The sequence below is a fragment of the Camelus ferus genome, chromosome 27, assembly GCF_009834535.1.
Source record: "Camelus ferus isolate YT-003-E chromosome 27, BCGSAC_Cfer_1.0, whole genome shotgun sequence".
In the NCBI taxonomy this organism is placed as follows: domain Eukaryota; kingdom Metazoa; phylum Chordata; class Mammalia; order Artiodactyla; family Camelidae; genus Camelus; species Camelus ferus.
Genome location: NC_045722.1, coordinates 4,701,675 through 4,720,315, shown reverse-complemented (window position 1 = coordinate 4,720,315; position 18,641 = coordinate 4,701,675). Strand labels below are relative to the sequence as shown.

Below are 18,641 nucleotides of genomic sequence, written 5' to 3'. Positions count from 1 at the left end.
TGACACTTTACCCTAAATACTTAAGCAGACATCTAAGAAAGCGGAATTTCTCTTCCTATATAACCACAGTACCATTAGTATGCTTCAAGAAGTTTGGCATAAAATATATACAATTCATTTTTCTGAAGAGTCCAGGCCAGTGGTGTAAAATGCCCTGCAATCTGCAGCTTCCTTACTGTTTCCTCACTGTTAAAATCTAGTTAAACATTTTTGACAAGCATACAGTAGCCCCCCCCAATCCTTTATCTGCAGTTTTATTTTGTGCAGTTTCAGTTACCCATGGTCAACCACAGCCTGAAAATATTAAATGGAAAATTCCAGAAATAAGTGGTTATTTCATAAGAGTGTTGTTCTGAATAGTGTGATGAAATCTCTCGCCTTCCCTCTCTAGTCCATCCATCCCATTAGTCACTTAGTCGCTGTCTTGGTTATCAGATTGACTGTCATGGTATCACAGTACTGTGTTCAAGTAATTTTACTTAATAAAGTCCCCAAAGTGCAAGAGTAGTGATGCTGGCAATTTGGATAAGCCGAAGAGAAGCTGTAAAGGCTTCCTCTAAGTGAAAAGGTGGATGTTCTTGATTTAACAGTCCCAAGCTTGAGGGGAGGGTATAGCTCAAGTGGTATAGCACATGCTTAGCATGCATGAGGTCCTGGATTCAATCCCCAGTACCTCCTCTAAAAATAAGTAAATAAAACTAATTGCCCACTGCCAACAACAAAAAGTCCTAGGCTGAGTTTGTTAAGATCTTCACTAAGAATGAATCTTCTATCCATGATATCGTAAAGAAAGAAACAAGTTTGTGATAGTTTTGCTGTTGGTAGGAATGTATTTTGGTGCAGCCATTATGGAAAACAGTATGGAGATTACTCAAAAGACTAAAAATAGACTTACCATATGATCCAGCAATCCCATTTCTGGGTACATATCTGGATGGAACTCTAATTTGAAAAGATACATGCACTCCAATGTTCATAGTAGCACTATATCCAATAGCCAAGACATGGAAGCAATGAAAATGTCCATCAACAGACAACTGGATAAAGAATTATGGTATCTTTATACAAAGAAATACTATTCAGCCATAAAAAATAATAAAATAATGCCATTTGCAGCAACATGGATGGACCTGGAGAATGTCACTCTAAGTGAAGTAAGCCAGAAAGAGAAAGAAAAATACTATATGATATCACTTATACGTGGAATCAAAGAAAAAGGACATATTATATATAGAAAACCCTAAAGATCCCACCAAGAAACTGTTAGAACTAATAAATTCTGTAAAGTAGCAGGGTACAAAATCAATACACAAAAATCTATTGCATTTCTATCCACTTACAAACTATCAAAAAGAGAAATTAAGAAAACAGTCCCACTTACAACTGCATCAACGAGAATAAAATACCTAGGAATAAATTTAAACCAAGGAGGTGAAAGAGCTATGCACTCAAGACTATGACATTGATGAAAGAAACTGAAGACAGAAATAAATGGAAAGATAGTCCATGCTCATGGATTGGAAGAATATTGTTAAAATGTCCATAATACCCAAAGCAATCTACAGATTCAATGCAGTCCCTATCAAAATTACAATGGTGTTTTTCACAGAAGTAGAATAAACAATCCTAAAATTTGTGTGGGACCACGAAAAACCCTAAATAGCCAAAGCAATCTTGAGAAACAAGAACAAAGCTGGAGGCATCATGGGCCCTGATTTCAAACTGTATTACAAAGCTATAGTAATTAAAAACTGTGGCATTGGCAAACAATGACAAAAACAAAAACCAGACACACAGATCAATGGAATAGAGTAGAGCCCAGAAATAAACCCACACATATATGGTCAATTAATTTACAACAGAGGAGGCAAGAACATACAATGTGGAAAGGATAGTCTCTTCAGTAAATGGTGTTGAGAAAACTGGACAGCCACACCCAAAAGAATAAACTAGATTATCTTTCCACTATACACAAAAAAAAATTATTCAAAATGGATCAAAGACCTGAAACCATAAAACTAGAAGAAAGGATAGGTGGTAAGCTCCTTGAAATATGTCTTGGTGATGATTTTTTGGATTTGATACCAAAAGCAAAGTCAACAAAAGCAAATTCAAACAAGTGGGACTACATCAAACTAAAAAGCTTCTGGAAACCAATGGAAACCAACAAAATTAAAGGCAACTTACTGAATGGGAGAAAATAGTTGCAAATCCTATATCTGATAAGGTGTTAACATCCAAACCATGAAAACAACTTATACAACTCAACAGCAAAAAAAATAAAAAATAAATAAATAAATAAAAAACGGGCAGAGGACCTGAATAGATATTTTTCCAAAGAAAGACATACAGATGGCCAACAAGCATATGAAAAAAATGCTCAAAATCACTAATCATCAGGGAAATGCAAATCAAAACCATGATAGGATATCACCTCACAGCTATCAGAATGGCTATTATCAAAAACATCAGATAACAAATATCAGTAAGGATCAGAAACAAACATTGTACTTCAATTTAAAAAAATTCACCACTGTCCCGTATTCTTTTCTATGCCTAATCCCAGATACTTGCCTAGCTGAAGGAATTCAGCTCTAGTGGACAGCAGAACCAGAATTCTCTATTGATGAAGATTCATCTGTCCCAGGACCAAGAAAATTTAGGGAATGGGTGGGATTTCCATGAGCTGGAGCCAAGGATAAAGAATGTGATTGCCCCACAGGGGCAGCAGTGCCTGAAAGCCAGGGTGAGAATCTGCTCTTAACAGCCAAGAATCTTCCCCCTACCCCCAACAACAAAGAATAAAAGAAACAAGGCTGATAATCAGAGACTAGGAGGTAAATTATTTGTCCTGTTCATCATTAGATGTGCAGGGCCTAGCATAGCACCTGCCGCATATTAGATGAATAAAGCTTTGCTGAATGGAGAAGATAAGGATCCCCAGGGCCAGCAGAGGAACCAGCAGAGATATTCTAGGTTAGAGTCTGAGTAGCAGGGGTAAGGAAGAGAGGATTTGTGCCCTGTGTGCTGTGGCAGTTCTTGCCCTGAAGACTCATCCTCTTACAATCTAGCTTTTATTCTTTGTTGTTTGTTTTGGGCAGTGGGAAGTAACTTATTTTTCTCAAATTCCTAGTGAATATAATTTCTTAAGTGGAAAACAGAACTACCCACACCAAGGCCAAAATATTGGGCAATCATAGTTTCTTCATAATAAAATGAATTTGGACTATATAATCTCTAAAATCTCTTCCAGCCCCAAAGTCCTTGATTCTAAATTAATTAAAAGTTAAGAGGGGAAACAGGACATTCATTTAACAAATATGTATTACTATGACTTTGTGACTTTGTGTAAAAACAAGGGCTACAAAATAAATAAGGCAATCTGTCCTTGGGAAATATAAAACCAAGCGAAAGAATAAACACTAAGTCCTCAGAATACTGTGTAAGCTTCATAATTTTACACTTCTTGAGCACTTACTGTATGCCAGGCACCATTCCAAGCACTTTGCAATTTAACCTCACAATTCTACTGAATAGGTACTATTATTATCCCCGTTCCTCAGCTAAAGAAACTGAGACATAATTAAATAATTTGCCAGTAAGTGGCAGAGCACATAATCTGGATTCAGGGTCCATACTCAATCACATAGCAATTAGCTGAGCACTGATGAGAGACCCAGGAGTATCATGGATGAGGGTACTCAAGACTCTTGGTACAAGTTCCTAGAGATTTTTGTGACATCAAGTGGGTTGTGGTCACACTTTCTTTGGCCCTTGGTGAGGTCTCTATCAGTTTAACAGGCAGCATAGCTATGATGAAAACCATCTCTTCCAAGTCCACAGGGAGCTGGGTTCAGATTCCAGGTTTACCACTTAACTAGCGAATCTGACCATATCTAAGCCTCTTTGCTTAACGGGAGTAACAGTGCTTCCTTGGGAGGTCAGGAGAATTAAATACTAAGTTGAGTCATAAGAAACTGCTGTTTCTGGAGGTTAAAGGCAGCAGTGAAATCTACCAAAACAGTTAGCTTTCTTTTGTGCTTCTGATTTTTCAAAAACTCTAGTCCTAAATTCTTTTCTCCTGTCCTGCCTAAGGCATACGCCAGCTCAACTGTTTGGGTGGCCCTGGGGCTCGGAAGTTACACAGTTGACCTACCCTGTGGAAGCTAATAAATTAGCCTTGGGACAGCCTCATGAGATTTGGCGATTACTACAAGGATCTGGAGCTACTTTCCAGCCAGCCACAAGAACATCCCCTGGGGCCAGAGAGGTCACAAGCCATGACAGCTCCGTGCCCTGACATACACAAACTCAGTGCACTTTCACCCTTCTTTCCAAGCCCTATTTTGCCCTTGTTTGTCACTGTGAGACGGGTAATGACGTTGGTTCCATTTTAAAATGTGGAAACTGAGGCCTAGAAAGGATCAGGCCTCATCCAAGTTCTCTGGGCACCGCATGCTGCTGGAAATAACGTGGGCTTGGCGTTACATCTATCAGCCAACGCACTGCCTCGAGCTGTGTGACCTCCGCAAGGTCCTTGAACCTTTCTCTGGGGCCTGTTTCCTTTTCTGGGGAAGGGCGCCAATACCTCCCCTTCTCTACCGCTCTGTTCGGTTCAGTGCAGGCTCTCCCCCGTCCGCCCTTGAGGAGGTCTGGCCGTGGCAAGAGGACCCACGCGGAGACACTGCGGAGAGGGAGCGCGCGCCAGGGACACATCCGCGCCCTCCGGAGATAGCGATAATTAACTTCGACTAGAAACAGAACTTGGCTTGCCATACCTAGGATCAGTCCGACTACGAGGACCGCAGTGCGCCAGAAAGGAGCGACAAAAGCAACCCAGCCCCCGAAAGGGCGAGCCTTTGAACCGACCCCACAGTAGGCGGGGCCGGAAAGCTAGGGCGGGTACGCCCGCGCCTGCGCGCCGCCATCCGGCTCGAGGAGGGACCGCCTCCTTTCCGGCCGGCGGAGGGTTAGCCAGGAGGCGGGGCTCCGCGCGCGGTTGGGGCGTGGCCAGGCCATGGCTACCGCGGGGCCCAGTGGGCACGCGGCGCGGCCGTCTATGCCGGGTTCCCGGCCCGGCGGAGCCCAGGCTGCGGGGCCGCCTCGCGGGCGAAGCGATATTGGAGTCCCCCGACTCGGGGACCGGACCTCGGCGGCTGTGGAGAAGCGGGGGCCGTACATGGTGATGCGCGCGCCTTCCATTCAGGCCAAGCTGCGTGAGTGCGGCCCGATGGGGGGGCTTCTGCCTGGGCGGGCTGCCGCGTCCCCCGGGCGGGTTCTGGAGCCCCGCCGGGGCGACCCCGGAGGGGCACCTGCGTCCCGCTGCCGCCCCCGAAAATCTGTTCGGAAAGAGGGGGCTGCTGGTGTTTAGGAGACACGGCGGAGGAGGGAAGACCCCGCTGACCCGGGCCCTTTGCCTTGCAGAGAAGCACCGGAACCTGGCCAAGGCCGTTCTGCGGAGAAAAGGCATGCTGGGGGCCGCGCCGAACCGCCCCGACTCTTCAGCCAAAAGGTCTCAGCAGGCGCCACCTCCTCTCTGCACGCGTTTCCAGAGAAGGCCTTAGTCCTCAGGATGGCAGACAAGAGTACTTACGTTTAAGGCGGAGCTAGTGATTCCCCTGACGCCAACCTGTCAGGTTCACTGTTTTAAAATGGGAAAAGGAAGTGATGATGTCAGGGAAAGGGCTTTGCAGTAGTAGTTTTATCAGTATAGGATCATCCCCTGTGTAAGCTAGGGAGGAGCATAGTGGCTGGGGTCCCCAGGAGTGAGGATGGAGAGCAGTGTGGGAACAGTCAGGACTGTATTTTTTTTTTTAACAGAATGGTAAACTCTGAGGGCTGCATGGAACCTTATCCAGGGCCTCTTTTACAAATAAGAGCTAAAACAGGTGAAGGAATTTACCCAAGGACTTTCCGTTTTTCTGTTCTTTGGTTAAATAACGTGGGAAGGTGGGGCTTCTCCTGATTCATTAAAGAGGACGCGTGCTTTTCCCCAGGAGCAGCAGTGGGAGTGGTATGGGAGAAGTGCATATTCTGAGGAGCTGTAGCCAGATACAAGGGAGGCAGTGGGGGCTGTGTGACCAGGTAGAAGGCAAGTCAGTAGTGCAGTTAGTTCTTTTTCCATAGGAGCCAGGACTCTGGCTTTCCCTGTGAAATGCTGGCCCTTCATCTATGCTTGGTCTCTCCCCCATCTCTCAGGTCAGTGAAGTTTAACAAGGGGTATACTGCTCTTAGTCAGAGTCCAGATGAAAACCTGGTGTCTCTTGACTCTGACAGGTGAGTATTCTCCTTGGAAATACCCCTTGGGGAGTGACTTGGGTAAAACTGCGTATCACTTGCTTCGCTTATTGCCTGACTCTTCCAAGACCTTTTGTGCATGTTCCAGGGCTGCTGCTTCAGAGCACTATCCCTTCCCAGGATGACTTGCTTAGAGGACTCATAAGCTGCTCTTGGATTTGAAGCACCAACCTTGTCTGGGGAAATCATCCTGCCTATTATGTCTGCACTGTTAGTGACAGTGACCCTGCTCCTGCTGAAGCCAATGGAAGGAGCCATTTATACTCCTGGCAGATTCTGGGCTTGAGTTCTATGGTGTGTGGTCTTTGCTTCACAAGTCCCCCAGGCCCCACTGCGTGCTCTGCACCCTGCATTTGTAGCTGTGCTTCACAGGCATCTCCCTGAACTGACTGTCTTTTTCTTCTCCTAGTGATGGGGAGCTGGAATCCAGATACTCCTCCGGGTATTCCTCTGCAGAGGCAAGTCCAGAGCACCCTTCTGTGCAGGGCCAGGCTGCAGGCAGTGTCGCTGTCACTGCCAAATGCTTGTCTGGTTCCTGCTGTATGCACGGCACTGTGCCAGACTTCTGGTCTATTGTTCAGTCTTCTACTCTGCTCTCTTCCCTCAGCAGAAGTATAGGTGTCTGAGGAAGGCTATTGAAAGTCTAGGAGGCCATAGACACTTAGGGCTGGAAATGACCTCACAAGTTTTCTAATCCAGACCACCACTTAGAAAGGAATCCTCTTGATAAATCCCAGCTAAGCGTCTACTACCCTTTGCTTGTTTGAACACTTCCTGTAAGAGGGTACTCACTACCTCCAAGAAACCTTGCTGCCTGTCCTCCCCACAATACGCACAATTCCTTCTCCAGGTAGCTCTTACAGAAGTCTTCCTTACTCATTTGAGATGTCTCCTGCAGCTTGGACTTAGTGGTCCTGGTCCTCCCTCCAGTGTCACACAGTCATGCTAGTCTCCCTTCTTTTGAGTGCTTTTATCTGACATCAGCATTCCTGTCCCTCCCTTTGCCGCCTTCCACCAAGCTTGCTTTTATCCAGGCCAAACAGCTTCTGTTCCTTCTGTTGTTCCATCTATGGGAACTGAGACCGAGATACTCTTGGCCTGTCCTTTTGGACATGTTTCCAGAACTGTCCCAGACAAAAACATGGGGACATAAAGTTTTGGCATGTGTGGCTTACTGCCTTTGACGGAGGTGAAGTGCTGGGGACCTGACTGTATACTTCTGGTATTTCTTCCATTATTCTCCTGGAAACCCTTGGCTACCCCCTGAGTTTCTGCCAAAGAGAATACAGGCAATCTGAAAACTATCCTTTTTGAATATCTGGATGCCTAAGATTGTTAGAACTAGGAAAAGAAAAATTAGCAGGATCCAGAGAAAGGCCTACACTCCCCAGTCTCATTTTCCTTCTGCTCAGTGGAACTGGTGAAGCCAGGTTGACAGGTTCTACTTTGCAAGGACTGAGCCCTGTTGGTATCAGAGGATAACATGTCTAACGGGCAGTGCATAAAAAGCTGTTCCCCACCCCGTTTCACTCTAACCCATATTCCTCTACCTTTCTACCCCATTGTTCTGGGATCATTATTCCATACTCTTCAGCCTTCATAGGGACCAATGTCGGTTCCCAGTGGGAATGGTTAGGGCTTGGCTTTCAAGCATAATCTGGAATTTACATCAGCTGCCTCAGGATTCTTTACTGATGGCAGCTTCTCTCGGGGTTAGTGACCGTGCAGCCTCGACAGTAGTGGCTCAGGCCCCTGGCTGGCTGCCTCTCACTGCTGGCTGAGGCACTGGTAGGAAAAGGTAGCACTTCCTCCTGTAATCCAGGGATGTGTGGGGTGGGCCTGAGGGTGGAGCATGAGCAGCAAGTTCCAGTAAGAGAATGTAGGTCTTCCTTTTGTGCAGCAGTTATTTCTGCCTTGCTGCCTGGCTAACAGTTCTCTCCTCTCCTGCTCTTAGCAGGTGAACCAGGATGTGAGCCGGCAGCTGCTCCAGGATGGGTATCACCTGGATGAGATTCCAGATGATGAGGACTTGGATCTCATTCCCCCCAAGCCTGTGGCCTCCTCAGCGTGTTCCTGCTGCTGGTGCTGTCTTGGGGACTCTTCCTCCTGCACCCTCCAGTAGACATAACCCCCTAAGATGGGTCCTGCTCACCATACCTGCGGAGTCCTGTGGGCCCTTCATAGGTCACAGTGCAGTGGGGAACTGCTGTCAGCCCCAGAATCACTGGAGGCACTGGCCCTCTGGGGAAGCCAGTGCCCTGCAGTTCCCCCTCGCCTGGTGCTTCTCAGGCCGGAGGCCCCCATCTGGGCCATAGGATGATAGGTGGAATTCTGCAGTTTTCCTCTGCTGTTGGAGCAGAGCTTGGAGAAATCACTTTAATAAGGGCAGGAACAGAGGAATTCTGGTTCTTACGGCGAGTGACAAAGTTGGCTAAGAGAAAAACTTGAAGACATCTTAACTGGTATTTGTCATCATGCTCTACGGAGGGAAAAGGAGAGCTTTTGTGCCCAGGCTGTGCTGGATGGTGGTGTATGGAGGCAGAAAATAGCACATTATGGCTTGTAGCTGTAATATTCAAAACTATTTGGGACCAGGTCATTTCAAGAAATTCCATATGCTCGCTTCCTCTTCCTAGCTCCAAGATGGGTTACATGTTTGACCTTCAAGAGAGCATAAAGCAGGGCCCTTTGACCCTCTTCTGGTTGTGTCTGTTTGACTGTGGCAGGGAGAACAGGTTACTTGATGGTCCCTGGACTCAGAGCATCCCCATCTGGTCTACCTGTCTGGGTGGGCTTAATAACTTGGTCAGTCCATCCCTAGTTAGAGAAAAACTGCTCTACCATGTGGATAAAATTTGTCTTTCCTGGTTGCCATTCGTCACCTTGGTCTTATACGGTATTTTCACCCAGTCTGAGCTAAGGTTGGGTGAAGGTATGGAGCTCACCCCAGGAGCCTGCAGTTTTTAATTACCAGCAGAGGGAGCTGCAGGAGCAGTCAAGTGTCTGATTTTTTAAACTTGAGAAGGAGCAATGGCTGAGAAGTATACTGGCGCAGCTGTGTGGGCTCTGACGTAGATGGAGGCTCACAGACAGGATGGGGAGGAGGGACCTGTGAAAGCTCCCAGGGCCCCTGCCTGAGGAGATAATCTTGTCATTGTAGAGGGCCTCCCTTCACCCTAGCGAGAACCATTCTGTTGCATCCAGATTCCTCTGACCGCAGCATGGGCCTCAGTGGATACTCGGGGATTGGAGTTTACAGTAAACCTCTGGGTGCATCACAGCCTCTCTCAGCCCCTGGTCTGAGCATAGCAAAGACAGGAATCATTTCCTCTATGACCTCCACTAGATAACATCTCTTGCAATACCAGGCCTCTCTGGAACTTAGTTTTTTAGTGGGTTTTTTTTTTTTTTTTCCAGGCCTTACCAAATAGGACTGAATGGGAGTGGACAGAGTCCCTAGCCTAAGGGGTATGGTAGTCAAGATTAGGGTGTGGCCCCAACTTGGGATCCTACCTAGCCTGTTGCTTCATTTGGTTAGGACAGTAGCCTGAGTGTTTGACAGCTGCTGGGGGTAAAGATGGCAGCAGGACCCCAAGACCGAGGCCCTCTGTTGGTCACTGCATAAATCACTGGTGTATTTGACTGCACCTCTCCCTGGAATGTTCCAGAGCTGGTTGATCCTGTGTGGGTGGCATTACCTTTGTAGAAAAAGTTGCAGGAACACTGTGCCTGCCAGCAAGGCAGGGTAGAAATGGTCAATTGTTTGGGGCCAGAAGCCACAGGCTAAAATGTCACCAATACAGGCACAAAGGTGCCTAAAACCAAACTGCCTTAATTAAGAGTGCTGGGCGTTTGTAGGTGACAGCGCTCTGGGGAGGCAGGGGTGAACTCGGGCTTACCTCACAGATGGGAGTGGTACCGTATGGTGTTTACAGAGTACAGAACTCTTGGCTTAGGCTTCTTCAGCCCTGTAAGTTTACAAGAATAAATACAGTCATGCTAGTTGAGCTGTCTCTGTGTTGCAATAAGCATTTTTAAGGAAGGCCTAGACCAGTCACTGCTCCTGAGTTCTGAAATGAACAATAGCCTAATAGCCCCAACTGTGACATTCTTCTAAGGACCTCTCCTTTCTCCTGTTCCCAGCGGGCATCATTTTCAGGCCTGTTCACTGGAGACCATGGCTGGAACAGGCCTTTGCATATCACTTCTGTTTAGAATGAGTTCCCTTTGGCAGACTCTTTATTCCCAGGTTTGTTTTTTTTTCAAGCTGAAAAAAATTTATTGGAGGCCAAAAAAATAAAACCCAGAACAGATTGGCTAACTGGAAGGTAGTTTCCTAGAATTCCATCTGTACAGTTCTAGTGTGGGCAGCCGCCCCCAAAGATCCTTTTGTGTGAGTTTAATCCCCTACCCCACAGGAAGAAGCCACCAACCTGGGTCTCTGCTTAGTCTGGGGGACAGGACCTAAGACTGCTGGTCAGAAACTTCAGTGGCACAACAGACAGCTGTGCAGTCTCCTGCAGAGGTGTGACCTGGAGGGGAGGCCCGGGGAGAGTAGATGGTTTCCCAGGTAGTTCCCACCAGGGTAGGAAAAAAGTAGCTGTGTTTCTCCTCTTAGCACTAACTGGACTGGACTGTCCTGTCCCTGGGTCCCTCTATCCAGTGACTGAGTGTGCTCTGGAGAAGTGGCTGACAAACTTTCTCTGTGAAGAGCCAGTCAGTACACTTGGCTTTGCAGGGCACACCGCCTGGCACACCTACTCACTTTGCCATTGCAGCCTGAGAGCAGCCGGACGGCATGTAAATGGATGGACGTGGCCGGGTCCAGCCTGCTGGCCTTAGCCTGCTGATCCCTGCCCTAAGGTCAGCTGAAACGCTGGAGAGAAGGATCTTGCACTGACAGTGCCTATCCCTGGACCCACCCTCCACTGGCTGCTGGGCCGGAGGGCCCCCAGCGTGCCTGCAAGCCCTGCAGCTGAGGCTCAGAGGGCCACCTCTCCCACGCCTTCCTATAAAAGGCCTCTGAGTCTAGCCTGCCCACCCCAGGGAGCTGCCTGACAGGAATAAAGCAAAACCTGGGCAGCATCCAGGGAGGGCTCTTTCAGCCCACTTCAGAGACTGGAATGGCAAAGGCTGAGTGCTGTTTAGCCCACAGGCTTCAACACAAGTGATCTTTAATTGCTTTGACACAGCCAGAGTGAGAGCAGTGTTAGTCCACAGGCCTCCCCTTTTCCCTCTGCAGCTGAGAAAACGGGCAGTCCCAGGGCCAGAACCCTGTTCTCACAAACCATTACCTCCCTTCTTGCTGTGACCGATGCTGAGCTATTCATAGATCTCATCAGCCCGCCTACTGCCGAGGCCGGCACAGAGCTGCTGCTTCCTGCGCTGAGAAGAGACCGGTCCAAGTGCGGGGGGGATACAAGGGGACTGTCAGCCTTAGTCCTTCGTGGGCCCCTCCTACCGGGAGGAAGATGGTTCAGCCTGCTCAGGAGTCACTGCCTCTTCAAGTGTACTGCTCTACCCCAGCTCTTTCCGGGTATACCCAAAGAGCCCAGAGCAGGGAAGGGGTCCGGGCTGGGCTTGAGGATGTGAGGCTGGCCAGGATTAGGGTGACTGGCAGAGGAGAGCCAGGAAGGCTGTGGCCTCTACAGCAGACAGCAGGCACGGAACATCAGCAAGTCCTTAGGCACAGTGAGCTTCAGTGAGACACATTCATTGGCTCCAATGAAGAGCACCCCACCACGCTGCAGGGGGATTGCTGCCTGGGCTGTGGGGGTGCTGGCTGTCACTGTCCCCTGCACCATCAGGAGGATGCTGGCGGAGTCCAGGGCCAAGACCTTGTATTCAGTGATGGAGCCAGGAACCTGGGCAGGAAGAAACCGCTGGATGGAGTAGTCTGAGCTGCCGTCAGGTCACAGGGGGCCCAGGACAACCCCAAGGGCAGTGAAAGGGAGAGCTCTGACACCTCCCTCACTACTCAGGCTCTCGTCAGCATGGAAGCCCTTGTCTGGTCCCTGGTCCAGAGCAGAGTGGGCAGGCCCCGCAGCCATGCCCGACCACGTGAGCTTGACAGAGAGGAAATCCAGCCCCGGTACACTCCACATTGTGGCCCTTGCCAGGATTCTTCCCAGCACACAAAAGACACCCACCATACCCCCTACTCACCTCCATCTTCATAACAGTGAAGTCTGGCACAGGAGGATCATAGATAAAGAGGTAGGGGTCTTCCTGGCTCCGGGCTGGAGGAAAGAGCCTGTCCTGGCTGGGGCTGGGGGTATAGCTGAGCATTTCACACAGAGTTGGCACATCGATGAACTTAGGTGTTAGGCCAGCACGCACTGTGTTGTCTGAACATGCCATGCACTCCACACAGTCTGGGGACAGACAGTTGTCATGTGCTAAGCTAATGAAGGATGCCTTGGAGTTTGGCTCTTCAGGGCTGGGCCTCCTAACCTGAGCACCACGAGCCCCCTGCAGAATTAGGTAAAAATATGTGAATTGCAATTTCTGTGAGAATGGGCTTAGATATAACAAAAACAGATGACATGTCACCCACATTGTCAGGGGGAGTCATATTAACCCCTGGGGGAAACCCAACCCTCCCGACACTTCGTACTCTCCCCTTCTACCATAGAATCCTGTCCATGAGTAGATAAACAGCCAACAGTGAAAACGTGACATGCTTCTGTGGCAATGTGTATTTTAACATAAAAGCTCTGCGTAGCTAGGACAGACATGGGAAGGCAGTGTGATGCAGGGGGGAGAACAGTGGCCTTGATCCGATACAGCCTGGATTCAGGTTGTTCCCACACATTTACAGGGCTTAACATGAGAGTGTCATGACCTCACAGGGTTGATGTGAGGATCCAGGCAGTGTCCAACACCAACATCATCCCTGTTGGTCACTTTCCTGCTGACCCCAGGAACCCTGGGAGGTCAGAGCTTGACAGGACTTAAAGGTGGTCTCCTTGACCAGTCCCTCCTGCTTTTGTCCAGATGGGGAAACAAGGCCTGAGGGGGATGCAGTGGGGCTCACTGCCGAAATGGGGCTCACCTCCTTTCAGGTAGGCATGGGGCACGTTGGCCTCCAGAAACATGGCCTCCCCCGGCTTCAGGGTAAGCAGGTTCAGGAAGTAGATGGCAAAGCATCCAATGTCACCTGGGTACTGCTGGTGCAGCTGCAGCAAGAGCTCCCCACAGACGTCCTCCATGTTGTTTCCAGCAGCCACTGAGGGTCACAGAGCCCCCCAAGGCCACTTAGGAACACTCGAACACTCGCTGGTGGTCACAGCCCCACCCTGGCCAGGGAGAGTCCTGGGCAAGTCCCTGCCCACAGGAGTCCAGAAATTGGTGGGCATGTGCGCATAGTCACATCTCAGCCCTTGGGGGCCAGGCTTCCTTGATACTCCAGCCACACAGATGCCATCTCCCCCATCTTGACGTTCTACATGCCCACCACTATGCTAGGCACTGAGGGCTAGAGTGTCGTCCTTTTGGACAGTGGTTCTCAGCCTCAGCATTACTGACATTTGGGCCAAATAAGTCTCTGTTGGAGCTGTTCTGTGCGTTGTAAGATGTTTAGCTGCATCCCTGACCTCTACCCACATACCACTGGCGCCCCAAACCCAGGTTTGACAAGCAAACATATCTCCAGATTGCCAACCTGGAGATTGCCTGGTTGAGAACCACTGCTCAGGGAGGAGCTCAAAATCTATTTAGGAGATAACCCAAGGGTTCCTAACTGTCCCAGTTAGCCCAGGCCTTCCCCCTTTCTTAGTACCAAAAATCATTCAGTCCCAGGTAAACTGAAATGGTTGGTCGCCCCAGACAGCAAGAGGCAGAATGCAACCAACAGCTAAACTGTGTCCTGGAGACTGACCAGGGGAGAGTGAGCTCAGCCTGGGCTAGAGTGGCGAGGAAGGGCGGTAAGCCGAGTTTCCCTGAGTGTGCAGGGAAGGGGGAGTAACAGCAGAGCGTATCAGTGCGACATGAAGAAACCAGCCGGTCTGGATTGGAGGGTTGTTCTGAGTCTTAATGCCTATTCTGTGCTAAGCACTGGGGGCACACAAAGGTCAAGGAGACAGGTGCCCAGCCTAGAGAAAAGCCCAGTTTTAACAACATGTGCATGTGGTGACACCTACTCACAGGTGCTCAGGGCTGTACCTGACGTATGAACAGGTGTTACGGGAGCTCCAGGCAGAAGTAATCAGCTCTGCTGTGAGTGCCGGAAGCCCTCAAGGGAGGGGCATGCCAGCCAAGAAAACACCAAAAAAAAAGTAGGGTAAGGTTGGGTGAAATAAATAGATCCTTGTGGCTCAAAGGTTGCAGGGGAAATGTAGAGACAGAACCAGAAGACTTCTGGGGTCGCCTGGAGAACGGGCTAGGCCTCATCACGTGTGCCACATAAGCTCCTAGCAGAGAGTCCATCCTGCCTCGTTTTTCACTGGCAGGATGTATTGACTCCCCAACCAAAAGGTGACACAACCACACCCATCACAGTCATTTCCTGAACTCTCCTTAGTTAGCACAAGGTTGGGCACAGAGCAGGTATTTAAGGAAAGATCTACTGATTGAGAGCTCTGGACTTGAGACATTTTAATAGTCTTCCAGGACAACCTGTCTCCAACCATCTAGAGAAGACGGACGATTAGCAAGCAGCACTCAACCTAGGGCCCTGCTCCACAGAGACGGGGGAAGTGCTAAGTCATTAACAGGCCATCTAAGTCAGGCCCATCTTTGTGTTCTCCTTGAGCAAGGGGAGACAGAGCACTATCCCCCCAGCCTAGTGTCTGTGCCAGGGGCCCACGATGGGACACCGACCCAGGCCTAAGACACCCACCTTGCTGGGAGATCCGCTTCACCAACAGGTTGAGCTGCTCCACCACTACCTTCTTCTCACTTTTCATCAGGTGGGAGAAACAGCTCTGCAGGGCAGAGGCCACAGCCTGGGAGTCGCAGCTCATGCTCTGCTTCAGCTGTGTGGCTGCATTATCTCCAATTAGAAACTGGAACTCAGGCACCTCTGCAGGAAGGTCAGGCCGGGGCCCATATCAGGAATGGTTAAGATGGAGCCCAAAAAAGTGGGAAGCTGGAGAAGCCCCCCCCCCCATATCATCCCTAACCAAGAAGCCAGGCAATGCTATGCAAGCTCTGCAGTCAAAGCGACTGCTCGCCACCAGCCCTCAGCAACCACACCTGAGCCTGGTCTCATGGGCCTGCTCCAAAGGCTTCAAGAATTCATGAGGTCAAATTAACCAAATGGTAAATCAACTATACTTCAGTAAAAATTTAAAAAAAGGAATTCATGAGGTCAGCCAGCCCCTCTATTCCTGTGACATTCTTCTGTTCTCTGCTACTGTTCCAGCTCTGCCCTGGGCTCCCCCATGCATTCTAGGCCCATTGCGCATGCTTTCAGCATTTTGCCCAACCTTACTTGTCAGAAAGGTGACAATCTCCTCAACTGGCCGGAAGCCACATAAGCCCTGGAAGGAGGTGAGGGCAATGGCAATCTCTGGCTTATGGTTGGCATCAGGGTAGTGCTGTGGAGCCTGGAGGTGCAGCTTCTCTGCCAGCTCCTGTGGGATGGCCAGGGGAAGAGGAGGATGGTCATGGTACAGCCATCACATAGCAGGACACCAGTCCCACTACCCTCCCCAGTCGCCAGGCAGCAGTGGCTTCTAACCCCTGGCAATGAGCCCAGTCAAGGCATAATTCGGAAACTTGGGGTTCAGCCAACACAGGCAGGTGGGCTAAATCTGGGGGAGAGCTGGGACAAATTTATGAAGCCTGGCTTGCAAATCAGGAAACCCAAACACCAAGCCAAGCTCCGACATTAATAAGCCGTGTGACTCTGGGTCAATCCCTCTTCTCTGGGCGTTACTTTCCCCATCTAGAAATGAGGACTCTGGACAGAAAAATCCTTAGGCTGTGACTCACAGGCTTGTGCAGAAAAGACTATGGAAGTGGAGCTGAGGCAATGACTAGGGTACCTGCCCTGTCCTAGGTGACATCTCCCAGAAAGCCAAGTGGAAAATGGCAGACATAAATAGTCCTGGGCTGACTGAGGGGCGGCCAGGAACAAGCTTGGAAAAACTCCCCTGGCACAGGCTGGTCAGCTGTCCACTTACCAGCAGCTGGCCTTGCAGAGCTAAACTGAAAGTTGTCAGGCCTGGATTTAGTTTTGGTCTGGAGCCTGGCATTGGGCAGGGAGCGGTGGGGGTGGGGTGGTAAAAGCTGCAGTAAAAGTTGTGGGAGGGCCTTGACATATGCTTTTCTCTACCTGACCTCTGCAACCTACACTGATCCTGTACCTTATTAGGATGTGCCTGGATGGACAGGGCCGTTTCAACCGAGAGCACTTTGAAGAGGAAGGGCAGCTTGCCATTAAAGGTATCCTTGACCTTTGAGCCCAAGCAGTCCTGGTTCTCAGCAATCCATTGGCCCAGGGTCTTCTGTGAGATGCAGTTGTCAAGAATCTTGGCATCTCCTCGAGGGTGGGTCCCCATCCACAGCTGTAAAAACAGGAAACTTGGGAGGGAAAAAGGAAGAATCTGGCACCAACAGCTGGTGACCCAATTCATTACCCTGTGCACCCCATAGGGCAGCTGATTCCTGAGATGGGCCTCCCAAGACTGGGTATAAATTCCATCACAGACACACATCAGGGCAGCAGACCCCAGAACATCGGGGGTCAGGAGACCAACACTCTAGTCCAGGCTCTGGCTCCAACCAGCTGTGGAGGCTTGGGGTAGTTATGCCCAGTCTCTGGGTCTCAGTTTCCTCATCTGTCCAGTGAGGTGAACGACACTTGCACTGTCACGGTCAGTGAAAAGCTCTGACTCTCAAATGGCTCTGTGAGGGGTTTAAGTAAATTCATTTATTGCAGTCTCAGAAGCAGAGGCTAAAGTCTTCCTGTGCTTTGGCTTTTTCTCTGCTAAATGGGCAGAAGAAAGATACATTTTAGATTATTAAAAATGTCAAAGTTAGTCAAAGTAAAAATTTTAATTGTCAAGGAGGGCTGAATTAAATTCAGTAAGTGCTAAAAATATAGGTAAAATAAGATAAATTAAAATAAAATTTAGCAAGTGCTGAGCGTTCTTGAGGGAAGCAAGAGGGTACTGGAAATCCCAGTCTACTATGACAAAACCTGACTTCTTTTGGTGCTACCGTCTGGATTCATTGACCTGCACAGATCTGAAGAGCCAAGAGGGCCTCCTCCTTCTTTGCTGCCTCCCCTTTCCAGCCAATCCACATGACTTGCCTCTGGCCCTTTAAGTGGAAGAGTCCCTTGGTCTCAGCTGTTGCTAAAGTAAGCTGAAATACAGCCCAGGTCTCACCTCTGCATATGGCTTGTCCTCTGAGATCCGAGTCAGTGGGTCACTGCTGGCCAGCAGCCGAGCCACTTCACTGTTAGAACCCATCTTCCCCCAGGCATACTGCTGCACCACACAGGACAGTGGGAATACTGGGGGTACAGACAGAAAGTCAGCTTCCACACTCCTGAGGCCTGACCCCACTTCTCCCGGGAAACTAGACTCGAGCAGAGGGTTTTGTCTGGGGAGAGTCAGTAAGAGGTTTGTAGGCTGTTAGCTGAGACCTTTCTCCTTTGCTGGCCTCGATGTAAAACGGGCAGTAAGGACCTTCTGCTGACTTGAGGCAGAAAGTTGTGTTGAGATGACCGGGAGGAAGTAGGAGGAACCTATTCCACCGCACCTCGTCTCGAAATAACCAACGCGCAGCTCCCTCTTTCTCAAGACCCTCTTTCGAGGGCTGCAATAATGACTCAATCCCCAACCTAAGTGCCCCCTCGTCTACCCGGCGCCCATTTATCCTTCCGCGGAGCCTTACAGGTGGGTTCGACCTGGCATATCAGGTCGGGAAGGGTCCGAGGACGCGACCCACCCCCACAGTCGCTGGTACCCCAGCCAACAGCCCACCTCGTTGAGCGGCCATCCTCGCGGAACCCGGTCTGGCTTCTCTCACGTATACCTTTCCCGGCAGCACCCGCGGCCCTTCTGCGCCCGGAGCTTCATGGGAAATGTAGTTCCTCGAGCGCCTTCTAGGAGGCGCGTGCGCCCCGCGCGTCCACCCCTCCCACTCTGAATCCCCCCACCCTCCAGCTCTCAGGAGGACCGTCCACCAGCCTAGAGGCCTCCAGCTCGCAATCTTGGGTCTCAGCATTCCTTCCTTCATCACTCACCTGTCACATATTTATTGAGAATGTGCTAAATGCCGCAGGCTGTTCTGAGGGCTGGAGATACATCCGAGAACGAGATAAGAATTACTTTGCCTTTGTAGAACTGACATTCTGGTAACGGGAAGACTGCAAACAAATACAATAAGTA

General features: G+C 49.6%; 2 protein-coding genes across 5 annotated transcripts; one reads left to right on the top strand and one right to left on the bottom strand.

Annotated features, from left to right (window-relative positions):
* Positions 1-4,956: 4,956 nt before the first annotated feature.
* FAM219B (family with sequence similarity 219 member B) lies at positions 4,957-10,304 on the top strand. Of its 2 annotated transcripts, none has more exons than XM_032469039.1 (5): positions 4,957-5,216; positions 5,425-5,512; positions 6,199-6,276; positions 6,707-6,755; positions 8,255-10,304. In XM_032469039.1, the coding sequence occupies exons 1-5, from the start codon at positions 5,018-5,020 to the stop codon at positions 8,417-8,419; spliced, it is 579 nt and encodes a 192-aa protein (XP_032324930.1). In that variant the 5' UTR covers positions 4,957-5,017; the 3' UTR covers positions 8,420-10,304. The 2 variants fall into 2 exon arrangements, with proteins under 2 accessions (XP_032324930.1, XP_032324929.1); XM_032469038.1 differs by having other exon boundaries at positions 4,959-5,216; positions 8,252-10,304.
* Positions 10,305-10,551: 247 nt separating this feature from the next.
* On the bottom strand, positions 10,552-18,314 carry MPI (mannose phosphate isomerase). 3 transcript variants are annotated; one of them, XM_006182046.3, is made up of 8 exons: positions 18,234-18,314; positions 17,634-17,761; positions 16,608-16,808; positions 15,731-15,872; positions 15,137-15,319; positions 13,352-13,525; positions 12,463-12,671; positions 10,552-12,161 (listed from the first exon to the last, which is right to left on the bottom strand). In XM_006182046.3, exons 1-8 carry the CDS (start codon positions 18,247-18,249, stop codon positions 11,943-11,945), a joined length of 1,272 nt encoding a protein of 423 aa, XP_006182108.2. In that variant the 5' UTR covers positions 18,250-18,314; the 3' UTR covers positions 10,552-11,942. The 3 variants fall into 3 exon arrangements, with proteins under 3 accessions (XP_006182108.2, XP_014412542.1, XP_032324928.1); XM_014557056.2 differs by having other exon boundaries at positions 16,608-16,824; positions 18,234-18,254; XM_032469037.1 differs by lacking the exon at positions 10,552-12,161 and having other exon boundaries at positions 12,632-12,768.
* Positions 18,315-18,641: the final 327 nt, after the last annotated feature.